The sequence below is a fragment of the Atractosteus spatula genome, chromosome 22 (genome assembly GCF_055471065.1).
Source record: "Atractosteus spatula isolate fAtrSpa1 chromosome 22, fAtrSpa1.hap1, whole genome shotgun sequence".
In the NCBI taxonomy this organism is placed as follows: domain Eukaryota; kingdom Metazoa; phylum Chordata; class Actinopteri; order Semionotiformes; family Lepisosteidae; genus Atractosteus; species Atractosteus spatula.
This window is the reverse complement of record NC_142727.1, coordinates 1029995-1051194: the sequence shown is the minus strand read 5'-3', so window position 1 is coordinate 1051194 and position 21200 is coordinate 1029995. Positions and strand designations below refer to the sequence as shown.

At 59.4% G+C, this 21200-nt stretch overlaps 3 protein-coding genes across 6 annotated transcripts; 2 read left to right on the top strand and 1 right to left on the bottom strand.

Annotated features, from left to right (window-relative positions):
• The first annotated feature begins 2114 nt into the window (after positions 1-2114).
• On the top strand, positions 2115-9907 carry znf628 (zinc finger protein 628). The gene is made up of 3 exons (XM_088940121.1): positions 2115-3797; positions 4247-4661; positions 4905-9907. Exons 1-3 carry the CDS (start codon positions 2115-2117, stop codon positions 8654-8656), a joined length of 5850 nt encoding a protein of 1949 aa, XP_088796247.1. The 3' UTR covers positions 8657-9907.
• A 541-nt stretch (positions 9908-10448) lies between these two features.
• Positions 10449-13092, top strand: nat14 (N-acetyltransferase 14 (GCN5-related, putative)). 4 transcript variants are annotated; one of them, XM_088939358.1, is made up of 3 exons: positions 10449-10545; positions 11278-11453; positions 11781-13092. In XM_088939358.1, exons 2-3 carry the CDS (start codon positions 11373-11375, stop codon positions 12594-12596), a joined length of 897 nt encoding a protein of 298 aa, XP_088795484.1. In that variant the 5' UTR covers positions 10449-10545; positions 11278-11372; the 3' UTR covers positions 12597-13092. The 4 variants fall into 4 exon arrangements, with proteins under 4 accessions (XP_088795484.1, XP_088795485.1, XP_088795488.1 ...); XM_088939359.1 differs by having other exon boundaries at positions 10539-10622; XM_088939362.1 differs by lacking the exon at positions 10449-10545 and adding an exon at positions 10673-10716.
• Positions 13093-14490: 1398 nt separating this feature from the next.
• Positions 14491-18844, bottom strand: il11a (interleukin 11a). The gene is made up of 5 exons (XM_088939363.1): positions 18838-18844; positions 16986-17143; positions 15527-15616; positions 15066-15227; positions 14491-14739 (listed from the first exon to the last, which is right to left on the bottom strand). Exons 1-5 carry the CDS (start codon positions 18842-18844, stop codon positions 14572-14574), a joined length of 585 nt encoding a protein of 194 aa, XP_088795489.1. The 3' UTR covers positions 14491-14571.
• Between the last annotated feature and the right edge of the window lie 2356 nt (positions 18845-21200).

The window sequence follows — 21200 nt, the reverse complement described above, 5'->3', positions numbered from 1 at the left end:
GCTCCAGGTGTGACAGTGCTGTTACAGTCCCAGTGTGCAGCAGTCTGATCCGCTCCAGGTGTGACAGTGTTGTGACAGTCCCAGTGTGCAGCAGTCTGATCCGCTCCAGGTGTGACAGTGTTGTTACAGTCTGATCCGCTCCAGGTGTGACAGTGCTGTTACAGTCTGATCCGCTCCAGGTGTGACAGTGTTGTGACAGTCCCAGTGTGCAGCAGCCTGATCCGCTCCAGGTGTGACAGTGTTGTTACAGTCTGATCCGCTCCAGGTGCGACAGTGTTGTTACAGTCCCAGTGTGCAGCAGTCTGATCCGCTCCAGGTGTGACAGTGCTGTTACAGTCCCAGTGTGCAGCAGTCTGATCCGCTCCAGGTGTGATAGTGTTGTTACAGTCCCAGTGTGCAGCAGTCTGATCCGCTCCAGGTGTGACAGTGCAGTCAGACTCCCAGTGTGCAGGGCGCTCTGATCCGCTCCAGGTGTGACAGTGTTGTGACAGTCCCAGTGTGCAGCAGTCTGATCCGCTCCAGGTGTGACAGTGTTGTGACAGTCCCAGTGTGCAGCAGTCTGATCCGCTCCAGGTGTGACAGTGCTGTTACAGTCCCAGTGTGCAGCAGTCTGATCCGCTCCAGGTGTGACAGTGTTGTTACAGTCCCAGTGTGCACCAGTCTGATCCGCTCCAGGTGTGACAGTGTTGTTACAGTCCCAGTGTGCACCAGTCTAATCCGCTCCAGGTGTGACACTGTTGTTACAGTCCCAGTGTGCAGCAGTCTAATCCGCTCCAGGCATGACACTGTTGTTACAGTCCCAGTGTGCAGCAGTCTGATCCGCTCCAGGTGTGACAGTGTTGTTACAGTCCCAGTGTGCACCAGTCTGATCCGCTCCAGGTGTGACAGTGCTGTTACAGTCCCAGTGTGCAGCAGTCTGATCCGCTCCAGGTGTGACAGTGTTGTTACAGTCCGAGTGCAGGGCGCTCTGATCCGCTCCAGGTGTGACAGTGCTGTTACAGTCCCAGTGTGCAGCAGTCTGATCCGCTCCAGGTGTGACAGTGTTGTGACAGTCCCAGTGTGCAGCAGTCTGATCCGCTCCAGGTGTGACAGTGTTGTGACAGTCCCAGTGTGCGGCAGTCTGATCCGCTCCAGGTGTGACAGTGTTGTGACAGTCCCAGTGTGCAGCAGTCTGATCCGCTCCAGGTGTGACAGTGTTGTTACAGTCTGATTGCTCCAGGTGTGACAGTGCTGTTACAGTCCCAGTGTGCAGCAGTCTGATCCGCTCCAGGTGTGACAGTGTTGTTACAGTCCCAGTGTGCAGCAGTCTAATCCGCTCCAGGTGTGACAGTGTTGTTACAGTCCCAGTGTGCAGCAGTCTGATCCGCTCCAGGTGTGACAGTGTTGTTACAGTCTGATCCGCTCCAGGTGTGACAGTGCTGTTACAGTCCCAGTGTGCAGCAGTCTGATCCGCTCCAGGTGTGACAGTGTTGTTACAGTCTGATCCGCTCCAGGTGTGACAGTGTTGTTACAGTCCCTGTGTGCAGCAGTCTGATCCGCTCCAGGTGTGACAGTGTTGTTACAGTCTGATCCGCTCCAGGTGTGACAGTGTTGTTACAGTCCCAGTGTGCAGCAGTCTGATCCGCTCCAGGTGTGACAGTGTTGTTACAGTCCCAGTGTGCAGCAGTCTGATCCGCTCCAGATGTGACAGTGTTGTTACAGTCCCTGTGTGCAGCAGTCTGAGTCTCAGTTTCTGTGTCTCATTTCTCTCCATCTTTCTCTCTGCTTTCCCACAGCAACGGGACTCCAGTTGTCCTTCCTGAGATCCCACAGTTCACTGAGCTTCGGCAGACTCCTGCCCGCCGGGCACTGTTCCGTTGGAGGAGGTTGGCAGCCGGGCCCCATGCGCCCCCAGGAGACGACGGAAGCGTAGGGGCGACCGAGACCCAGGAAGGAGAGAACCGCCCGCGTCGCCGCCGCGGCCCGGTGACGGCAGCCGAGCTCCCAGGGTGCCGTGCGATGGACGCGCGCGGGTCTTCCAGCAAGCGCGAGAAGCAGGCCGGGCTCCCCGAGCGGTTCTGACCCACCCGTGCCCGTGCCCAGCCGGTCCGGACCGCCAGCGCCAAGGAGGGCGCATGGCCAACTCCGTCGCCGCCCTGGTCGCCAAGCCGGAGCTGCTGGCCCCCGAGGAGCCCCTCGTTCCCGCGGGGGCGCCCCAGGCCTCCGTCGCCGCGACGGCCGCCGACCTGTCTCCCTTCGCCGCCCTGGCCGGCCTGGGGGCGGGGGGCGGGGAGGGCGAGCTGGCGGCCGCGTCGCCCGCCGCCGCCGCCGCTGCAGTGCCCGCGGGCCGGGCGGTGGCGGGGGCCCCGGGCCCCGGAGAGGCGGTGGGGGTCCCGGGAGGCAGGGCCACGCCGGCGCTGCCGCCGCCGCCGCCGCCGCCAGCCGAGCAGCCCTACCAGTGCCTGGAGTGCGGCAAGTCGTTCAAGTGGTCGTCGCGGCTGGCGCACCACCAGCGCAGCCACAACAACGAGCGGCCCTACCGCTGCTCGCTGTGCCCCAAGGCCTTCAAGGGCTCCTCGGCGCTGCTCTACCACCAGCGCTCGCACTCCGGCGAGAAGCCCTACAAGTGCGAGGACTGCGGCAAGGCCTTCAAGCGCTCCTCGCTGCTGCAGGTGCACCGCAGCGTGCACACGGGGGCGCGCGCCTTCCAGTGCCCCTACTGCCCGCTCACCTTCAAGTGGAGCTCGCACTACCAGTACCACCTGCGCCAGCACACCGGAGAGTCGCCCTACGCCTGCGACCAGTGCCCCAAGGCCTTCAAGAACTCGTCCAGCCTGCGGCGCCACAAGAACGTGCACCTGGGCCTGAAGCCCTACGCCTGCCCCGTGTGCGGCAAGGCCTTCACGCAGTCCACCAACCTGCGGCAGCACCGGCGCGTGCACAGCGGCGAGCGGCCCTACGCCTGCGCCGACTGCGGCAAGGCCTTCACCCACTCCTCCAACCTGGCGCTGCACCGCGCCACGCACGGCCGCGGTGCCGCCCGCCCCGCCTGCGCCCTCTGCCCGCAGTCCTTCGCCGACGAGGCCGCGCTGCGGGAGCACGTGCGGAGCCACGGGGCGGCGGCGGCGGGGGCCAACGGGTTGCGGCCGGAGGGGGCGGGGGCGGGGGCCGTGGGGGAGATCTTCCTCTCCCCCGAGGGGGCGCCCCAGACCCTGCACGGACAGACTCGAACCCTGGTCGCCCTCTCGCTCCCGCCTGCGGGGCCTCCCTCCTCCTCCGCCCCCGCCGCGGCGCCGGCGGTCTCCCACCCCGCCGTCGCCGCCCTGCTGTACAGCTGTGGGAACTGCGCCCAGGCCTTCCCCACGGAGGAGACGCTGCAGGAGCATCAGATCGGCCACCTGCAGGGCCTGGGCTCTGTCCCTGGCAGGGCGGAGGGCGAGGGGGACGAGCGGGGGGCGGCCGGGGGCGCGGAGGAGGTGGTGGGGCTGGTGGGGGGCCCCCACGGGCCCCTGCTGGCCGATTTCGAGGAGGTCGTGGAGACGACAGCCGCCGAAGGACCCCCCCCAGGCGGCGCCGGAGAGCTCCAGGTGTGCGAGGTCCTGGGGCCGGGCGTGTCGGAGTGCCTGGAGATTGGGGCCACCGTGGGGGTGGGGGGCGCCGGGATTTCTCCGTCGCCCCAGTTTGACCTGCTGCAGTCGTTCCAGTGCCCCCAGCAGGCTCAGGGCGCCCTCCCTCAGTCTTCGGGCCCTGGCAGTGAGTGTCCGTACTGCGGGAAGAGCTTCAAAACCAGCGTGGGTCTGAGCAGACACCTGACGCAGGTAAGACTGATAGGACACCTGACGAGGGTAGGACTGAACGAGAGACTGATAGGACACCTGACGAGGGTAGGACTGATAGGACACCTGACGAGGGTAGGACTGAGTGAGAGACTGATAGGACACCTGACGAGGGTAGGACTGAGTGAGAGACTGATAGGACACCTGACGAGGGTAGGACTGAGTGAGGGACCGATAGGACACCTGATGAGGGTAGGACTGAGCGAGGGACTGGTAGGACACCTGATGAGGGTAGGACTGATAGGACACCTGACGCGGGCAGGACTGATTGAGGGACCGATAGGACACCTGACGCAGGCAGGACCGATAGGACACCTGACGAGGGTAGGACTGAGTGAGGGACTGATAGGACAAATGTCAGTCAGTGTTAATGTGCTGCAGTGTCCAGCCAGCTTCTGGATTGACGCCTGTCCTCACCCTCTCTCTCCCAGACCCACTCCCTCTCTCTCTCCCAGTCACCCCAGTCCGCCCAGCGGTTCAGCTGCTCGGCCTGCGACCGCTCCTTCCCGCTCCTGTCCTCGCTCCTGTCCCACCAGCGCTCCCACACCCCGGAGCAGCGGCTGCTGGCCGAGGCCGAGGCCGAGATCGTCTGCCCCCCCTCGCTGCTGGCCTCGCTGGGGGAGAGGGAGGAGGGCGGGGCCGGGGTCGGCGGGGAGGGCCCCACGGAGATCCACGTGAGCCTCATCGCCGTCGCCACGGAGGAGGAGGCCGCGATGGAGGGCGGCGGAGCCGGCGAGGAGGAGGAGGGAGGAGGAGGAGGAGGCAGGGGCGGGGAGAAAGGCGGCAGAGGAGGGGCGTCCGCACGGGGCCAGAGGAGGCCGACCCGGAGTGGCCACGCCGGCACCGGTGAGCGCGCGCTTCTCTCCTGACTGTGTCGTGGGGCGGCCCGGTTCCGCGCCCCGAATCGCCCCGAGAGGGCTGGCGTTTCTTGCCAGCGTAGGCGTGGGCGTCTCTCCGCCCTGGCGGCGCGGTCATGCGGCGGAATTCGAGCTTCCCCAGTCCCCCGCCTTGCTCCGCAAAAGATCTTGCTCTGTGTTGTGGTTGGTTGTGTTGTAAAACAGTCTCTCCCCGTCTCTCCCCCTCTCTCAGGTGCTTCCTCCTCCTCCTCCTCCTCCTCCTCCTCCGACCGCCCGTACCGGTGCTTGGAGTGCGGCAAGTCCTTCAAGGGCTCCTCGGGGCTGCGCTACCACGTGCGCGACCACACCGGCGAGCGGCCCTACCGCTGCACGGAGTGCGGCAAGTCCTTCAAGCGCTCGTCCCTGCTGTCCATCCACCAGCGCGTCCACACGGGCGTCCGCGCCTTCCAGTGCCCCTACTGCCCGCTCACCTTCAAGTGGAGCTCGCACTACCAGTACCACCTGCGCCAGCACACCGGCGAGCGGCCCTACGTGTGCCAGGAGTGCGGCAAGTCCTTCAAGAACACGTCCTGCCTGCGGCGGCACAGCCAGCTGCACTCCGGCCTGCGGCCCCACGCCTGCTCGCACTGCGGCAAGACCTTCACGCAGACCTCGAACCTGCGCCAGCACGAGCGCACGCACTCCGGCGAGCGGCCCTACCAGTGCAAGGAGTGCCAGAAGACCTTCACGCACTCCTCCAACCTGCAGCTGCACCTGCGCACCCACTCCGCCCGCCGCGACCACAAGTGCCCGCTCTGCGGGAAGGCCTTCGTCATGGCCTCGTACCTGCAGCGCCACCTCCGGACCCACGCCGTCGGCCCCCAGGCCGCCCCGGTGGGGGACGGCGCCGCGGCCGGCCCGCGGGCGCGGGACCTGGCCGGCCCGCCCGCGGCCTCCTCCGTCTCCGGCTCGCTTCAGCCCGACGCCGGCGGCTCCACCCTCATTCTCGCCCCTCAGGCGCTGCAGACCCTGGACATCCCGCCCAACACCTCCCAGAACTACTTCATGATCCAGACCACGTCCGGGTTGCAGCTCATTCCTCTGTCCAACCCGACCCCGCCGCCCCCGCCCCCGCCCCAGTCCCAGAATTACCTCTTGCTCCAGTGCCAGTCCGCCAGCGGCAGCTCACCGAGCCTCCTCCTGGTGCCCACGGCAGCCCCCGGAAGCGGGAATGTGCCCCAGAGCCCCTACGCCGCCCCCGGCAATCCTGGGTGCCCGGCCCAGCTCTCCTTGGTCCAGCCCGTCCCGTTCCTGCAGTCGGTTCTGAACCAGACCCCGACTCTGTCTCGGCCCCTGCCGCAGATCCAGACCCTGCAGCCCGTCCAGACCCTGCGGGCCCTGCCGGCGCAGCCCGGGCCCCTCCTCCTCGCGCCTTCCACCGCCCTCCCTGGCTCCCGCGCCCAGCTCCTGCCGGGCCGCCCCAGGAGAGGGGGCAGGCAGCCCCGGGCCAGGCGGGGTCGGGGCGGGAAGGGGGCGTTGGATGACCCCGCCCCAGTTGCCCCTGCCACGCCCTCCCTTTCCCCCCCGGCGGCGAAGAGAGCCAAGACCCAGGAGGACTGCCCTACGCCTCCGCCTCCTCCCGCCGTGCTCCCCCCCCACCCAGAGGCTGCCACGACGCCGGCGCCGACGTCCGCCCCCCCGGCCGCGGCACCCGACGGCGCGACCGCGACCGGGCGGGCGGGAGAGGGGCTCGCCGAGCTGGCGGTGGGGAAGCCCGTGGGCGAGGTGGGCGAGTCGTTCGTGCTGCACTTCCAGACGCAGGGGGAGGGGCTCGGCGGGGCGGAGGTCAAGAGGGACGAGGAGGAGTCCTTCGTGCTGCACTTCCGCGCCGCGGAGGAAGGGGAGGGGGCGCGGCCGGAAGGGAAGGGGGCGGCGGCGGCAGGGGGCCTGGCCGGCGCAGAGGCAGCCGCGGAGACGTTCTTCCTGCACTTCAGGACGGACGGGGCCGGGGAGGGAGAGGGAGCGAAGGAGCCGGGGGGTGCGGCGGCCGGGGAAGGCGGGGGCGTCGTGGCCGACCTGGAGAAGGTGGAGGGGGAGGGGGGGACGTTCGTGCTGCACTTTCAGACCGCCGGGGCGAGGAGGGAGGAAGGGGAGCAGGCGGGAGAGAAGGAGGGCGCGGGCGAGGGGACGGGGGTGGCGAGCCGGCTCCGGGACGTGGAGGGGGACAGCGAGGCCTTCATCCTGCACTTCCAGGCGGCTGGAGACGGGGAGGGCGAGGCAGCCGGTCGGGGGGCGGCGGACGGAGGGGGCGTCGTCTCCTTGAATGTGGTGACCGAGGGGCTGGCGGAGTGGGGGGGTGCCGGAGATGGGGGGGCGCAGGGGCAGGCGGGTGGAAAGGGGGGAGGCCCCGTCCTCCGCAGCCTGACAGAAGTGGAGGGCAGCGGGGGGTCGTTCGTCCTGCGTTTTCAGACGGAGGGGGACGGAGAAGGAAGGAAAGGCAGCGAGGGAGAAGGGAGGGAGAGGGAGGGCGGTGGGGAACTGCAAGGCCTGGGCCTGGGAGCCGCGGAGAGCCTGAGCCTTGCCTGCCGGCCTCCCCAGAGCCTGGTCCCTCTCGATGGGCAGGAGGTCGTAATCGAGCTGGGGGATGAGGCCAAGATGGTGGGCCCCGGCAGCACGGAGGGGGTCCGAATGATCGCGCTGATCGGGGGGCAGCCCCCGGAGGGGGACGAGGGAGGAGGTGGCGGCAGCGTCGTCCCCGGGGGTTCCCTGGGTGAGGTGGAAGAGCCAGGGACGGGGGGAGCTGGCGGGGCGGCTATGGGGAGTATTTTCCACCTAGAGGGGGGAGAGGAGATCGTTATCATCGAAGTGAGCACCAGCGCCCTTCAGGAGAATCCCCACCAGCCCAGCAGCCCCGATCCCTGCGCGGGCCACCCGCCCCGGTATACCGAGGCGCCCCAAGAGGGAGGGGACCCAAAGGGCCTCCCTGCGCTGCAAGTGGAGACGGACCTGGCGTTGGCGCGGGTGGCAGGCGATACCGCTGAGCCCGTCTCGCAGGTGACGGGGGTCGGGGGGCCCGGGGCGGGTGAGGTGCACGACGCCGCCGTCGTTCGGATCATCTCTCTGCGGGCCGGGGGCCACGAGGAGGGAGGGAGGCCGCTCGAGGAGGGGGGCGGCGAAGAGGGGCGCGGGTCTCGGGGCGAGGCTGCGGAGGGAGTGCAGGAAGGACAGAGGCGGGAGGCGGAGGCACCGTCTGAGGCCCCCGAAGCGTCGGACCCTGAACCCCCTCCTCCGATTTTACCCCCGGGGTCCCCCGAGACCAGCTACTCCTTTCTGACCCCTCGGATCCTCAGCCCCGAAGGGACCCCGTCTGCTTCTGGGGAGACCCTTCAGCCGGAGAGGGGAACGCAGGGGATTGGGGAGGGGGCTCCGGGAGGTGCTCCGGAGGCAGACCCACACCGGGGGCCGAGCGGATGCCCCGAGAGTTCCCCCACTGCGCCCCGGGGCTGCCTCTCCCCGAGGGACAGCCCGGCGGGAGCCGAGGACCAGCGCGGGTGGACGGGAGGCTACGAAGAGACGAGTTTCGGGACCGCCGCGTCGGTCCGGGCAGCGCCGACCACGAGTGTCCCCCACTTCCTGCCTGCTGCCGACGGCGTCTCCCCCACGGCTGGGCGGCGGGCGGGAGCAGCTGGCCAGCTTCCCGGGAGAAGTCGGGAAGTGCCAGAGCAGGCAGGGAGCGACCGGATGGCGGGTAGCTCCAGGGAACCTGTAAGGTCGACGGATCTCCCGAGCAGCACCAGCGGGATGACCGAGTCGGACCGGGACGGGCGCGGCGAGACTCCGGCCGCTGTTTCAGGGTTGAGCCCAGATCTCTCCAGTTCTTCCACGGGTGCAAGGTCCGACCCCCACCCCAACTTTTCGGCCGCCGATCCGGTGGATCTTCCAGATTTGCGGCAGCATGGCTTTGATTGCGGCGCGGATCAGCTTCCGGACAGTGGAGCCGGATAAGATGGCGGATAGTATTTCAAATTCTAACGCGGACGTGTAGCTGTGCGGCGAAGCTTCCGGACTCCGGTCTACAGAACTTGGCCACAGCGCGAGCGAGGAACCCGGAGTCGGACTGTAGCTCCGCAGACGCGGATGCAGCTGACATGCAATAACACGGATGTTTTGATGCTTCGATCGGGGCTCGGTGCGAAGAGTGTGGACAAACCTGTGCAGCAGTTACGACTAAAGAGATGGTTTAGGAAGTGTCTTGGTGTACACAAGGTCAGTGGTTACTGAGGACTGAGTCAGGCCCCTGTTTTCCTCCTGCAGCCGACCCCATCCTACTGTACTTGAGAGCCCTGTAAATGCAGATGCAACCACACCCTCCAGAACTGTGATACTAGAAAAACTAACTACCTTGCTCTCAAACCCCAGTGTTTCCGACAGCGCTCTGCTCTAGAACCCCCATATTAAAGCCCCATTCACTGCATGGATCTAGAACCCCAATATTACACATGCATTCACTGCACTGCCAAAGAGCCCCTCTATTAGTCACTAGACTGATCTTGTGTGCCAATGCGCTGATCTAGAGCCCCAATATTACAGACACAACCACAGTCACTGCACTGTCCAAAATTCCCAGTATTAGGCACACAGTCACTGCTTTATCATAGAAGCAGGTCTAGAAATAAATCAGTCTTCAGGATGTTTGTGATCTACAGTCTTTCTTTCCCTGTGGACAGGCTTTGCTAAATTAATATGGTGTTCTAACCTGTATGTTGGCTACTACTAGAATGACATTGAATCCAGTTCAACCTGGAGAGTCTCAGACTGCTCTGTCAGTGTCAGTGGAGTCTGATTAGAATCCCAGTGAAGAACTAGTCCAGCTCCCAGTCCAGCCAGTCCAGTCCAGCCTGGAGAGTCTCAGACTGCTCTGTCAGTGGCAGTGGAGTCTGATTAGAATCCCAGTGAAGAACTAGTCCAGCTCCCAGTCCTGTCCAGCCTGGAGAGTCTCAGACTGCTCTGTCAGTGGAGTCTGATTATAATCCCAGTGAAGAACTAGTCCAGCTCCCAGTGCAGCCAGTCCAGTCCAGCCTGGAGAGCCTCAGACTGCTCGGTCTTGGTTAATAACGACACCAAGTTCAATGAAGGGCGCACAGCAGTGTTGTAAGAAATCTGTTGTAGACATGATGTATATAAACCTAAAGAGTTATGTGAATATGTTATATCAGTATTTTGCTTGATTATAATAAACGGTCATTTTTTCACAAACGCGAGGGTCTTTTGGAGTTTCTTGGATCATGGTTTACAATGTAATTTAGATTCTTGCTTGAAACTTTTTCGCTGTTACCTTTTTTGACGTTTTAAAAAAAATAATTGTAAAAAAACCCATCTCTTTCAGCCTTTATCCGATACGACAACAGCGAGTTCAGATCTGTCACAATACGAATAGGGACCGCCTCAGTGCATCGGCAAGCAGTATTCGTGGACGCTCAGAGAATTTCTGACAGTAAAGCTTCTATAGCTGTCGAAATAATTTAAAATGAAAGGCTTCAGGAGACCTACGTTCTTTGCTTAAACGCTCGAATTTTTCCCATTGGAATGCTAGCACTTGCGTGCCGTAAACGCAGTATTCACGATACCACTTACGCCGGGGCTGTTGCTTCGTGCGGATGACGTCATTCCCAATTCACGGACAATCTAACGCCAACAGCGTGGCCCCGACTCCGTTCCCGAGGGTGCTATTCAGGGAGCGCTATTACGCTGTTAGCGTAGCGTATCCGCAGCGTGAAGCCCTCTTTCTCCGTGTCTTTCTGTAGGCTCTGCGCTTGTGTCTTAGGGGACGCCGGACGACTTGTGTGAACGGTATTTTCTGTCCTGGTAACAGCTGGACTCTGGGCTGCCTTCCGGTACGTTTGTTCTACGGTTCTGGGCGTGGAGAGAAGTGTTTTCTGCTGTTTTGCGGGGTTTTGGACCGACCCATAAGGTCTGTATTGTTACAAAGTAATAATGTCGCCTTGCAGGGACTCCTGAGCGCGCAAGCGCACGGCACCAGCGCAGGGAGACGGTGTTTTAATATCGTGAGCACGTTTCTCTGCTGTTCGAGGTAGAAGCGGAAAGCTGGAGTGTTTAAAACCGGTAAAATGTTGGAAACAGCTCGTTTAGACCCTCTTTTTGTGCGAAACCCCGGTTCGGAAGGAGCAGCAGAGCGCTGTGTTTTCTCTGATCAGTCTAGTTTGTGGGCGACCCGTGAGATTCAGGGCTCTTATTTTAGGGTTAAGGTTTGACGCAAGCTGGCTGAAAGTTATCGCTATAACGGAGTACAGGCGAATATTTTTTTTAATTGAAAGCCACTGAATTATTAGTCATAATGCAGTATTTAAGGACAAACTCCTCAGCGCAAAGCTATTCAAATCTCCAGGCTCTACTGATATTTCACCAACAGGAGGACAGGAAAGCTACTGTCCAGTAGTGTCCAGTCAGTGTGTTTGTATTAACCCCTCTCTCTCTCTCAGTGCAGTGTTCATGTACTGGAGTGTCCAGTCAGTGTGTCTGTATTAACACTTCTTTCTCAGTGCAGTGTTCATGTACTGGAGTGTCCAGTGTGTCTGTATTAAACACTCTTTCTGGCATTCCTACAGAACTGTCCTGGCCTTCTCCCTGATGGAGAGCTCAAGTGTGCAGGTTAGCATCAAATGAGATCGTGAGACCATCTGAGATCACCCTATCAGCAGAGATGACTCGAATAGATCTCAGCAAAGTTGTGATAAGGAGGATGAAAGAAGAAGATATTGACTTTGTCAAAGAACTGATCAAGGTCAGCATGTGTGTCTTTGTATTAGAGTATTAATCTCTGTGTGTGAGGAGTGTCTCTAGGGTCTATATTAGGGTCTGTATTGATCTCTGTGTGTGAGGAGTGTCTCTGGGGTCTGTATTAGGGTCTGTATTGATCTCTGTGTGTGAGGAGTGTCTCTGGGGTCTGTATTAGGGTCTGTATTAATCTCTGTGTGTGAGGAGTGTCTCTAGGGTCTATATTAGGGTCTGTATTGATCTCTGTGTGTGAGGAGTGTCTCTGGGGTCTGTATTAGGGTCTGCGTGTGAGGAGTGTCTCTAGGGTCTGTATTAATCTCTCTCTGTCTCTCAGGAGGGCTCCAAGGGCTCAGAGAACAGACTAATTCTCTACCTCCTGACCCGCCCGCTCGCTCTCCTCCTCCTGGCCGTCCTCAGCTCCGCCCTGCGCTTCCTGCTGCACTCCTTCGTCGCCGCCCTCGTGCTCCCTGTCTTCCTGGTCGTCCTCTACCTGAAGGTCACCCTCACGCGCTCGGTGGGGATCCTGGGCTCCCGGCAGCCCTACTGGGACTATCTGGGAAGCTGCCCCCAGCCCGGGCAGGAGTGCACCCTGGAGAACCCCCACGCTGAGGCGCAGCCGGCTCGGGCGGACGGACCGGGGGTGCTGAGGCGCCGCAGGGGCGCGCGGGACGGCGCGGAGGAGAGGGACAGCCCGGAGGTGTGGCTGGCGGACTGGGAGGGGGAGATTGTGGGCTGTGTGGCCCGCGACCGGGGCTCGGCCGACGGGGAGGCGCGGCTCTGCCGGCTGGCCGTGTCGTCCTGGTACCGCCGGGAGGGGATAGGGCGCCTCCTGGCCGGCGCGGTGGAGACGCGGGCACGGCGGCTCGGGCTGGACAGGGTGTGCGCCCCCGTGCCCGCGGGCAGCAAGGTGGGGGGGGCCTTCTTCCGGAGCCTGGGCTACCAGAGAGAGGGCGAGGGGGCGGAGCCAAGCGAGGGGGAGGAGCTGAGCGAGGAGGAGGACGACGAGGGGGCGGGGCTGGGTGGGGAAGGGGCGGGGTCGAGCAAAGGGGAGGGGGAGGGGCTGAGGAAGAAGGGCGGGGTGGGCGAGAGGAGGAGGGAGGGGCACTGGCTGGGGTACAGGGTGACTGACGTGTTTGTGAAAGAGCTGTGAGAGAGAGGCGGAGAGCGAGGGGGTGCCTGGGGCTCAGGACACTGTCGGGGGTCAGCGCCTCCCCGCCCCCTGGTGCCGCCCCAGCATGTCCGCCGCCCCGTTCTGCTGTGACCTCGCTGTGCCCTTTTGACCATGAAGCCCGAAGAGAAACCGCGAAACAGCAGGACGCGCTCTGGTCCGCTCGCAGGGCCCCGGGGGCCTCATGATGGTCAGGACCCTCTGCCCAACGCGGGGCGATGTTCGCTGAGCGAAGGAGGAAGGACAGGTGCAGAGCAGGAGGTACCGGCGAGGGGCTTAGCACCCGCTTAGATTTCCTGCCCCATTGGGTTTATGTCTCAGTGTCTCTTTTGTCGTAGTTGTGTTTTTAATAGTCACACTCCAGTGAACTGCAGTACCGCCTGCGATCTTGGGGGGGCGCTGTGTCTCGCTGAACTGTGAAGGTGATTAAAAGTGATATTATGTGACTGCTGTGTTAAAGGAAAAAAATTAAATCTGCATCCAAACTTGTCTCTGAACCTCTGTTATTTTGCAAACAGCAGGCCCGGGCACAGCACAGGGCAACGGGCAGAGATGACGCCGACACCTGAGTGGTCTTGTGGTCTTGAGTGAGTACGCATCCCCTGCAAAATTATAATAATAATAATAAAAATAATAATAATTCCTTACACTTAAATAGCGCTTTTCTGGACACTCCACTCAAAGCGCTTTACAGGTAATGGGATCCCCTCCACCTCCACCAGTGTGCAGCCCCACCTGGATGATGCAACGGCAGCCATAGTGCACCAGAACGCTCACCACACACCAGCTCTCAGTGGGGAGGAGAGCAGAGTAAAATGAGAGAATGACACAGAGACACATCCTGCATCCCGCAGGAATACAGAGAGATGCGCCCCGACAGCAGTGAGAGATAATGGAAAAAAGAAACAACACTAATCAAAATATTAATAATGTTTTATTAGAGTTTTCGTATCAAAACCACACTTGCGATGAGTGTGTCAACATTCAGATACAGAACAGAGAAATGACAATAAGTTTAATAATACAAAAGTACAAAATATTAGGAAATGCAGAAGACTAGCTTCTGTTTAATTTAAATAATAAATAAAAATACATATAAATAGTAAATACCTAAATATTAAATCAGTTCAACAGACAATAAATATTTTTGTAGTGAAGTTTCCAAGGATAAAGGTGTCTTTTAATCCTTTTTTAAGACATATATTAAATCAGTTCAACAGACAATAAATATTTTTGTAGTGAAGTTTCCAAGGATAAAGGTGTCTTTTAATCCTTTTTTAAGACATCTGCTCTGTCGGTGTCAGTGGAGTCTGATTATAATCCCAGTGAAGAACTAGTCCAGCTCCCAGTCCAGTCAGTCCAGTCCAGCCTGGAGAGTCTCAGACTGCTCTGTCGGTGTCAGTGGAGTCTGATTATAATCCCAGTGAAGAACTAGACCAGCTCCCAGTCCAGTCGGTCCAGTCCAGACTGCTCTGTCAGTGTAAAAACATTCCTTGCCCTGTTTACAGATACAGTACGTTGATAACCTCAACGGTGCTGTGGCTACATTTTACGGCGGCTATTGGAATATTATTCGTATTTGCAAAATGAAGAAGTTTGCTCACGGTGCATCAGGATGTAGGTACAGTATGAAGACTCTGAGAGAGGTTCATTTATAGTGTACTGGTCTTTCAGTCAAAGGCAAAGCCTGCACTCTTAAAGAACAGGAAACACGACTGAGAACACAGTTGAATAAATTAACAAAACAATAAATAAATACATAAATAAATAAATACATAAATAAGAACAATATTGGACCACAATTAAAACAGGCCAAGAGGATCACAAGGAACCAAAAGTCTTTGCATTGTGTTTCCCTGGGGAAGAGTGATGGGGATGGACCGTGTGGAGTGGTTTCTCAGTGAGTGGAACACGGGCCCTCGCCCTGACAGGAAGTCCGCCTCCGCTCGCGGTGCGGTCAGGCTTTGCCCTTGAGCGCGATGAGGGCGCGGGACGCCCAGTCCGAGAAGAGCCGCAGCTGCTGTAGGAGCTCACGGGACGCGTGGGCCACCTCCCACAGAGGGAGGGTGTGAGCGGGCAGGGAGGGAGACGGGGGGGGCAACCGGGAGATACCCATCTTCACCAGCTGAGAGAGAGACAGGGGTAAGTACACACTGACCACTACAGCACAGTGACCCTGACTGACTGACTGGACACTACAGCACAGTGACCCTGACTGACTGACTGGACACTACAGCACAGAGACCCTGACTGACTGGACACTACAGCACAGAGACACTGACTGACTGGACACTACAGCACAGTGACCCTGACTGACTGACTGGACACTACAGCACAGAGACACTGACTGACTGACTGGACACTACAGCACAGTGACCCTGACTGACTGACTGGACACTTTAAGGCTGACTGGGCATCATAACTCATGAAGATGAAAGGAGCACTAGTCACCTGTCTCTGCAGGGTGGAGTTCACACTCTTCAGGACGGTCAGCACCTCGGTCACTCTGGGCAGGTGGTTGTGGCCGTGCGGCCGTGATGCTCTCTTCAGCCACTCGAAGTGCAGCTCATAGGAGTAGAAGTCAGACAGCATCTGAGGCAGAGTGACCTTCACCTGGGACAGAAGAGAAAGGAACTGAGTCTCTTCAGTCTGAAGGGAGTGTCCCACACTGACAGGCTGAGGGAACTGAGTCTCTTTAGTCTGCAGGGAGTGTCCCACACTGACAGGCTGGAGGAACTGAGTCTCTTTAGTCTTAAGGGAGTGTCCAGCAGATTAAACCAGATTTCTTCTTTTCACAGATTGAACTGTGAAACACAAACGAAAACTATAGAGAAATGCATTTATATCCAAGATCAGGAATTACTTCTTTAGAGTCTGGAAGAAGCTGACACACTGACACACTGACACACTACCTGCAGTGCTTGGAGGTCGTTGGCGCTGCTGTTCAGGACTGGGAGAGAGTGGAATCGGTGTTCGATCTCCCCTTCGACCACATGATCTTTCTAAATGAGACAAGGATAAATATCAATATAAATACTTACTGGACACTACAGCACAGTGACACTGACTGACTGACTGACTGGACACTACAGCACAGAGACCCTGACTGACTGGACACTACAGCACAGAGACCCTGACTGACTGACTGGACACTACAGCACAGAGACACTGACTGACTGGACACTACAGCACAGAGACACTGACTGACTGGACACTACAGCACAGTGACACTGACTGACTGACTGGACACTACAGCACAGAGACACTGACTGACTGGACACTACAGCACAGTGACACTGACTGACTGACTGGACACTACAGCACAGAGACACTGACTGACTGGACACTACAGCAAAGTGACCCTGACTGACTGACTGGACACCACAGCACAGTGACCCTGACTGACTGACTGGACACTACAGCACAGTGACACTGACTGACTGACTGGACACTACAGCACAGAGACACTGACTGACTGGACACTACAGTAGTTTATTACAGTACCTCAAAGCAACAGCAGTATCGTTAGTCTGAAGGAAAAGAAAAGAAGAGGACGATGAGGGAGAAGGTGATCATCAACAGGAAGTATCTAGTAACCCGAGCTCTCAAGCCGCAGCGCTCAGTTTGCCCGCCAGAGGGCGGCAGAGGAGCGGCTAACCGGCCCGCTCTCGCCCGGCCGAGCTGCGTCCGGGCGGCCGGTCCCGGAGACCCCCGGCCCGGCTAGTCTTACAGGGCCACCTGTGCCTGAAGTCCGGCAACGCCGGGGCGCGCCGCCCCATTGAGCCAGTACGCGGTTTTAATGAAGAAAACGGGGTTTGGAGACGGAAGTCTCCCAGTGACCTGACAGATCGCGGTCCGAACCCTGCCGGATCGATCACAGTGATGAGCTCCCTGCCGCGCTGGGCCCAGGGTCCGAGACGCTGGAGGCAGACAGGTCCCAAGCCGCTCAGACACTTTATGAGTTATGTTGGGGTGTTTTTTCAAAGCTAAATGTTCTAGATAGTGAAAGCGCTCGCTATCTCTCGTCGAGACGGATGTCTCTGGCCACGTTCCACCGACTTCAACAAGGAAGCGGGTCAGATTATCGAGATGAATTGTCCGTTTACGGTATATCCTCACCCCCCCTCCCCTCCCCAAAGCAGTTTCCTCTTTTCCTTTCGCAAATCCTGCAATCCGATCCCGCGCGCCGATGGTATCAGGCGCAGAGCGCGTCACCGGGCGGGCGCGCCCCCGCGCTCGGGGGCCCGAGGACGAGTGCGCGCTCAGGGGCCTCTCTCTGGTGCATGCCGGACCTTCTCTGCCTCCGTGCCCTGTGCCACCCCAATCCTCCTCATCCCCATCACTAATGGACAGCCTGTGCTCTGGTCTCACCAGCAGGGCCTTGGTCAGCTTGAGCAGGTGCAGCGTCTGGTTGGCCAGCTTGTCGAAGTCGCCGTGGTGACGGCGGGAGGCGGGGGACCCGCTGGCGAAGGCGGACAGCTGGGCCAATAGCAGCGAGAGGAGCAGCGAGGGGGAGGCGTCTCCGAGCACTGCGGGGGGGACAGGTGCGACATCATCACTCGTTACCTCATGGCATCTGCAGGATGTGACATCACCCCTGGCCACGGCCGACGTCGCGGCAGCCTATGACATCATCGCTCGCCACATGCGCCGTTGTATCTGCAGAAGGGTGTGGTGACCCTCACCTCGGCTCACCTGTATGTCCAAATGGACATCCGCGTCATCAGACTGGCCATGCTGCTGCTGCTGCCTAGAGCTGCCCTCACCCCTTACTGCCTCTGTCCACAGGGTGCTGCTGCTGCAGCTCCTGTCACCAGACTTTCTCGCTGGACAGGGGAGCAGCTCTGGCCTCACAGCTGTGCCAACATCACAGGGCTTGGTGCGGGGATCGTGTCAGAGAAGTTACAATAGAAACACAGCCGGTGTGGAACCCCTGGTCTTCTGGGGTAGCGAAGCTCACGACTGACCAGGGTGAGGTGCTGTAAGTCTCTGATCGACTGCTGCACCAGAGAGGAGCTGCAGTCTTCACAAGTGTTACCAGTGACTCTACTGCCGCTGCCTGTATCTCTACAAGTGTTACCAGTGACTCTACTGCCGCTGCCTGTATCTCTACAAGTGTTACCAGTGACTCTACTGCTGCTGCCAGTATCTCTACAAGTGTTACCAGTGACTCTACTGCTGCTGCCAGTATCTCTACAAGTGTTACCAGTGACTCTACTGCTGCTGCCAGTATCTCTACAAGTGTTACCAGTGAACCAGCCAGCAGCTGTGTCACCCTGCAGCCCCCTGAAGCCCAGCAGTGTGAGCCTGGCCAGTACCTGGATGGGAGACTCCTGGGGAAACTGAGGTTGTTGCTTTAATTGGTGTTAGTGGGACCAGCAGGGGGCGCTCACCCTGCAGTGTATGTGGCTCCTAATGCCCCAGTACAGTGACGGGGACACTAGACTGGAAACAGGCGCAATCCTTCGGATGAGACGTCAAACCGAGGTCCTGACTCTCTGTGGTCATTACCAATCCCGGGGCGTCTCTCGAGAGGAGTAGGGGTGTTACCCCAGTGTCCTGACCAAAGTTCCCCCTCGCCTTTACCCATCATGGTCTCCTAATAACCCCCCTCTCTGAACTGGCCTCATCACTCTGCTCTCCTCCCCACTGAGAGCTGGTGTGTGTGGGGAGCGGACTGGAGCATCATCCAGGTGGGGCCGCACACTGGTGGGGGTGGAGGGGATCCCCATCACCTGTAAAGCGCTTTGAGTGGGGTGTCCAGAAAAGCTCTGTATCAGCGTGAGGAATCATTATTACTACTGCTGCTTGTAAGTCTACAGTATCAGATAGTGTACAGTTACAGTGACCCTTCTGCTGCTGGTGCTACTTCTAGTTCTGCAGGTGGTACCAAAACTCTCCCACTACTTAGGCAGATACGGCCGCTAATAGCACCTACTGTACTAATACTGCTGCTGCTGGTGCTGCTACTGTCAACACTGCTGCTGCTGGTGCTGCTTTCTCACCACACTTCGTGGCTACTCTGCCGCTACTACCGCCGCTGCGGGTCCTGCTGTAACGAGCGCTGCTGTGCCCGCGGCGCCCACTCGACGGGCGCCGGGGCAGTCGGTGTGGACCGGCAAGACCTTTCCTGCTCGCTCCCGCCGCCGGTCGTGCCTGCTCCTGCGGAACCGCGCCGCTGGTTCACATCAATGAATGAAAAGAAGGAAAAGGAAACACTCACGTCTCATGGTTGGGTTCCGCGAATTAAAAACCCCCCCAAAAAAAACCGAAGGAAATTTAGCGCCGGCGGTGGGGAGCCGTCACGTGGTGCGCCCTGCTTCTCCAGGCGTCCGGGGCTCGGGTACTGGAGTGGACGGGCCGGGCCGGGAGGTGGAGGGGCCCGGGGCCGGGCAGAGGCCGGGCAGACGGGCGAGCTTCAGGAGGGGAGGAGATCCGAGCGCCTGTCGGAGCGAGAAGCGCGGTGTGAACTGTTGAGGCATGTTCGTGCACTGGCCTTTATAAAGAGGCTAGATGACACATTCACTGAGTCACTGGGCTTTCACATTTCCATTCATAAAAAGCGACCTCCCTCTTGCGCGTACTTTCTCCCCCCCCCCCCCACCTCGCTTCCCAAAACTTTTCGGAGTCGGAGGAGGATCTCTCCCTCCCTCTCTCCTCTCTCTCTCTTTCACTTTCCTGGAGGGCTGGCTCCCTCTCTTTCTCCCCTTCTCGGTCCCGGGACAGGGCGCTCTCGCATGGGGAGAGAGAACCCCGGTCAAGCACTGGTGAGCTCTGTCACCCCGATATCAAGAGTTCAAGCACAGGTGTGCTCTGTCACCCCGATATCAAGAGTTCAAGCACAGGTGAGCTCTGTCACCCCGATATCAGGAGTCAGAGCAGAGTTGAGCTCTGTCAACCCGATATCAAGAGTCAGAGCATTGGGGAGCTCTGTCACCCCGATATCAAGAGTTCAAGCACAGGTGAGCTCTGTCACCCCGATATCAGGAGTCAGAGCAGAGTTGAGCTCTGTCAACCCGATATCAAGAGTCAGAGCATTGGGGAGCTCTGTCACCCCGATATCAAGAGTTCAAGCACAGGTGAGCTCTGTCACCCCAATATCAGGAGTCAGAGCACTGGTGAGCTCTGTCACCCCGATATCAGGAGTCAGAGCAGAGTTGAGCTCTGTGTGAGGCACCAGGCAGTAGCCAGCTGGTCCTGTCAGGGGGTAGGGTTTGCATGAGGCTAACTGGGGTTCCCATGACTCCTGGAGAAACAGTGACCCCTTGTGACTGCTGTGTGCTCGCAGTGACATCATCGCTGGATGGGACAGCTCCTCCAATCATCATCAGCCAATCTGGGACGGAGACATGTCACAGGCAGCTCCTCCAATCAGATCCAGCCGCTCTGGGGCGGAGGCGTGTCACAGGCAGCTCCTCCAATCAGTGTCAGTGTGAGAGAGTGAGAGTGACCACAGACTCAGGGTCAGTGTGAGAGAGTGAGAGTGACCGCAGACTCAGGGTCAGTGTGTGAGAGTGATCGCAGACTCAGGGTCAGTGTGAGAGAGTGAGAGTGACCGCAGACTCAGGGTCAGTGTGAGAGAGTGAGAGTGACCGCAGACTCAGGGTCAGTGTGTGAGAGTGATCGCAGACTCAGGGTCAGTGTGAGAGAGTGAGAGTGACCGCAGACTCAGGGTCAGTGTGTGAGAGTGAGAGTGACCGCAGACTCAGGGTCAGTGTGTGAGAGTGATCGCAGACTCAGGGTCAGTGTGAGAGAGTGACCGCAGACTCAGGGTCAGTGTGAGAGAGTGAGAGTGACCGCAGACTCAGGGTCAGTGTGAGAGAGTGAGAGTGATCGCAGACTCAGGGTCAGTGTGAGAGAGTGAGAGTGACCGCAGACTCAGGGTCAGTGTGAGAGAGTGAGAGTGACCGCAGACTCAGGGTCAGTGTGAGAGAGTGAGAGTGATCGCAGACTCAGGGTCAGTGTGAGAGAGTGAGAGTGACCGCAGACTCAGGGTCAGTGTGAGAGAGTGACCGCAGACTCAGGGTCAGTGTGAGAGAGTGAGAGTGATCGCAGACTCAGGGTCAGTGTGAGAGAGTGAGAGTGACCGCAGACTCAGGGTCAGTGTGAGAGAGTGACCGCAGACTCAGGGTCAGTGTGAGAGAGTGAGAGTGATCGCAGACTCAGGGTCAGTGTGAGAGAGTGAGAGTGACCGCAGACTCAGGGTCAGTGTGTGAGAGTGATCGCAGACTCAGGGTCAGTGTGAGAGAGTGAGAGTGACCGCAGACTCAGGGTCAGTGTGAGAGAGTGAGAGTGACCGCAGATTCAGGGTCAGTGTGTGAGAGTGATCGCAGACTCAGGGTCAGTGTGAGAGAGTGAGAGTGACCGCAGACTCAGGGTCAGTGTGTGAGAGTGATCGCAGACTCAGGGTCAGTGTGAGAGAGTGAGAGTGACCGCAGACTCAGGGTCAGTGTGTGAGAGTGATCGCAGACTCAGGGTCAGTGTGAGAGAGTGAGAGTGACTGCAGACTCAGGGTCAGTGTGAGAGAGTGAGAGTGACCGCAGACTCAGAATCAGTGTGTGAGAGTGAGAGTGACCACAGACTCAG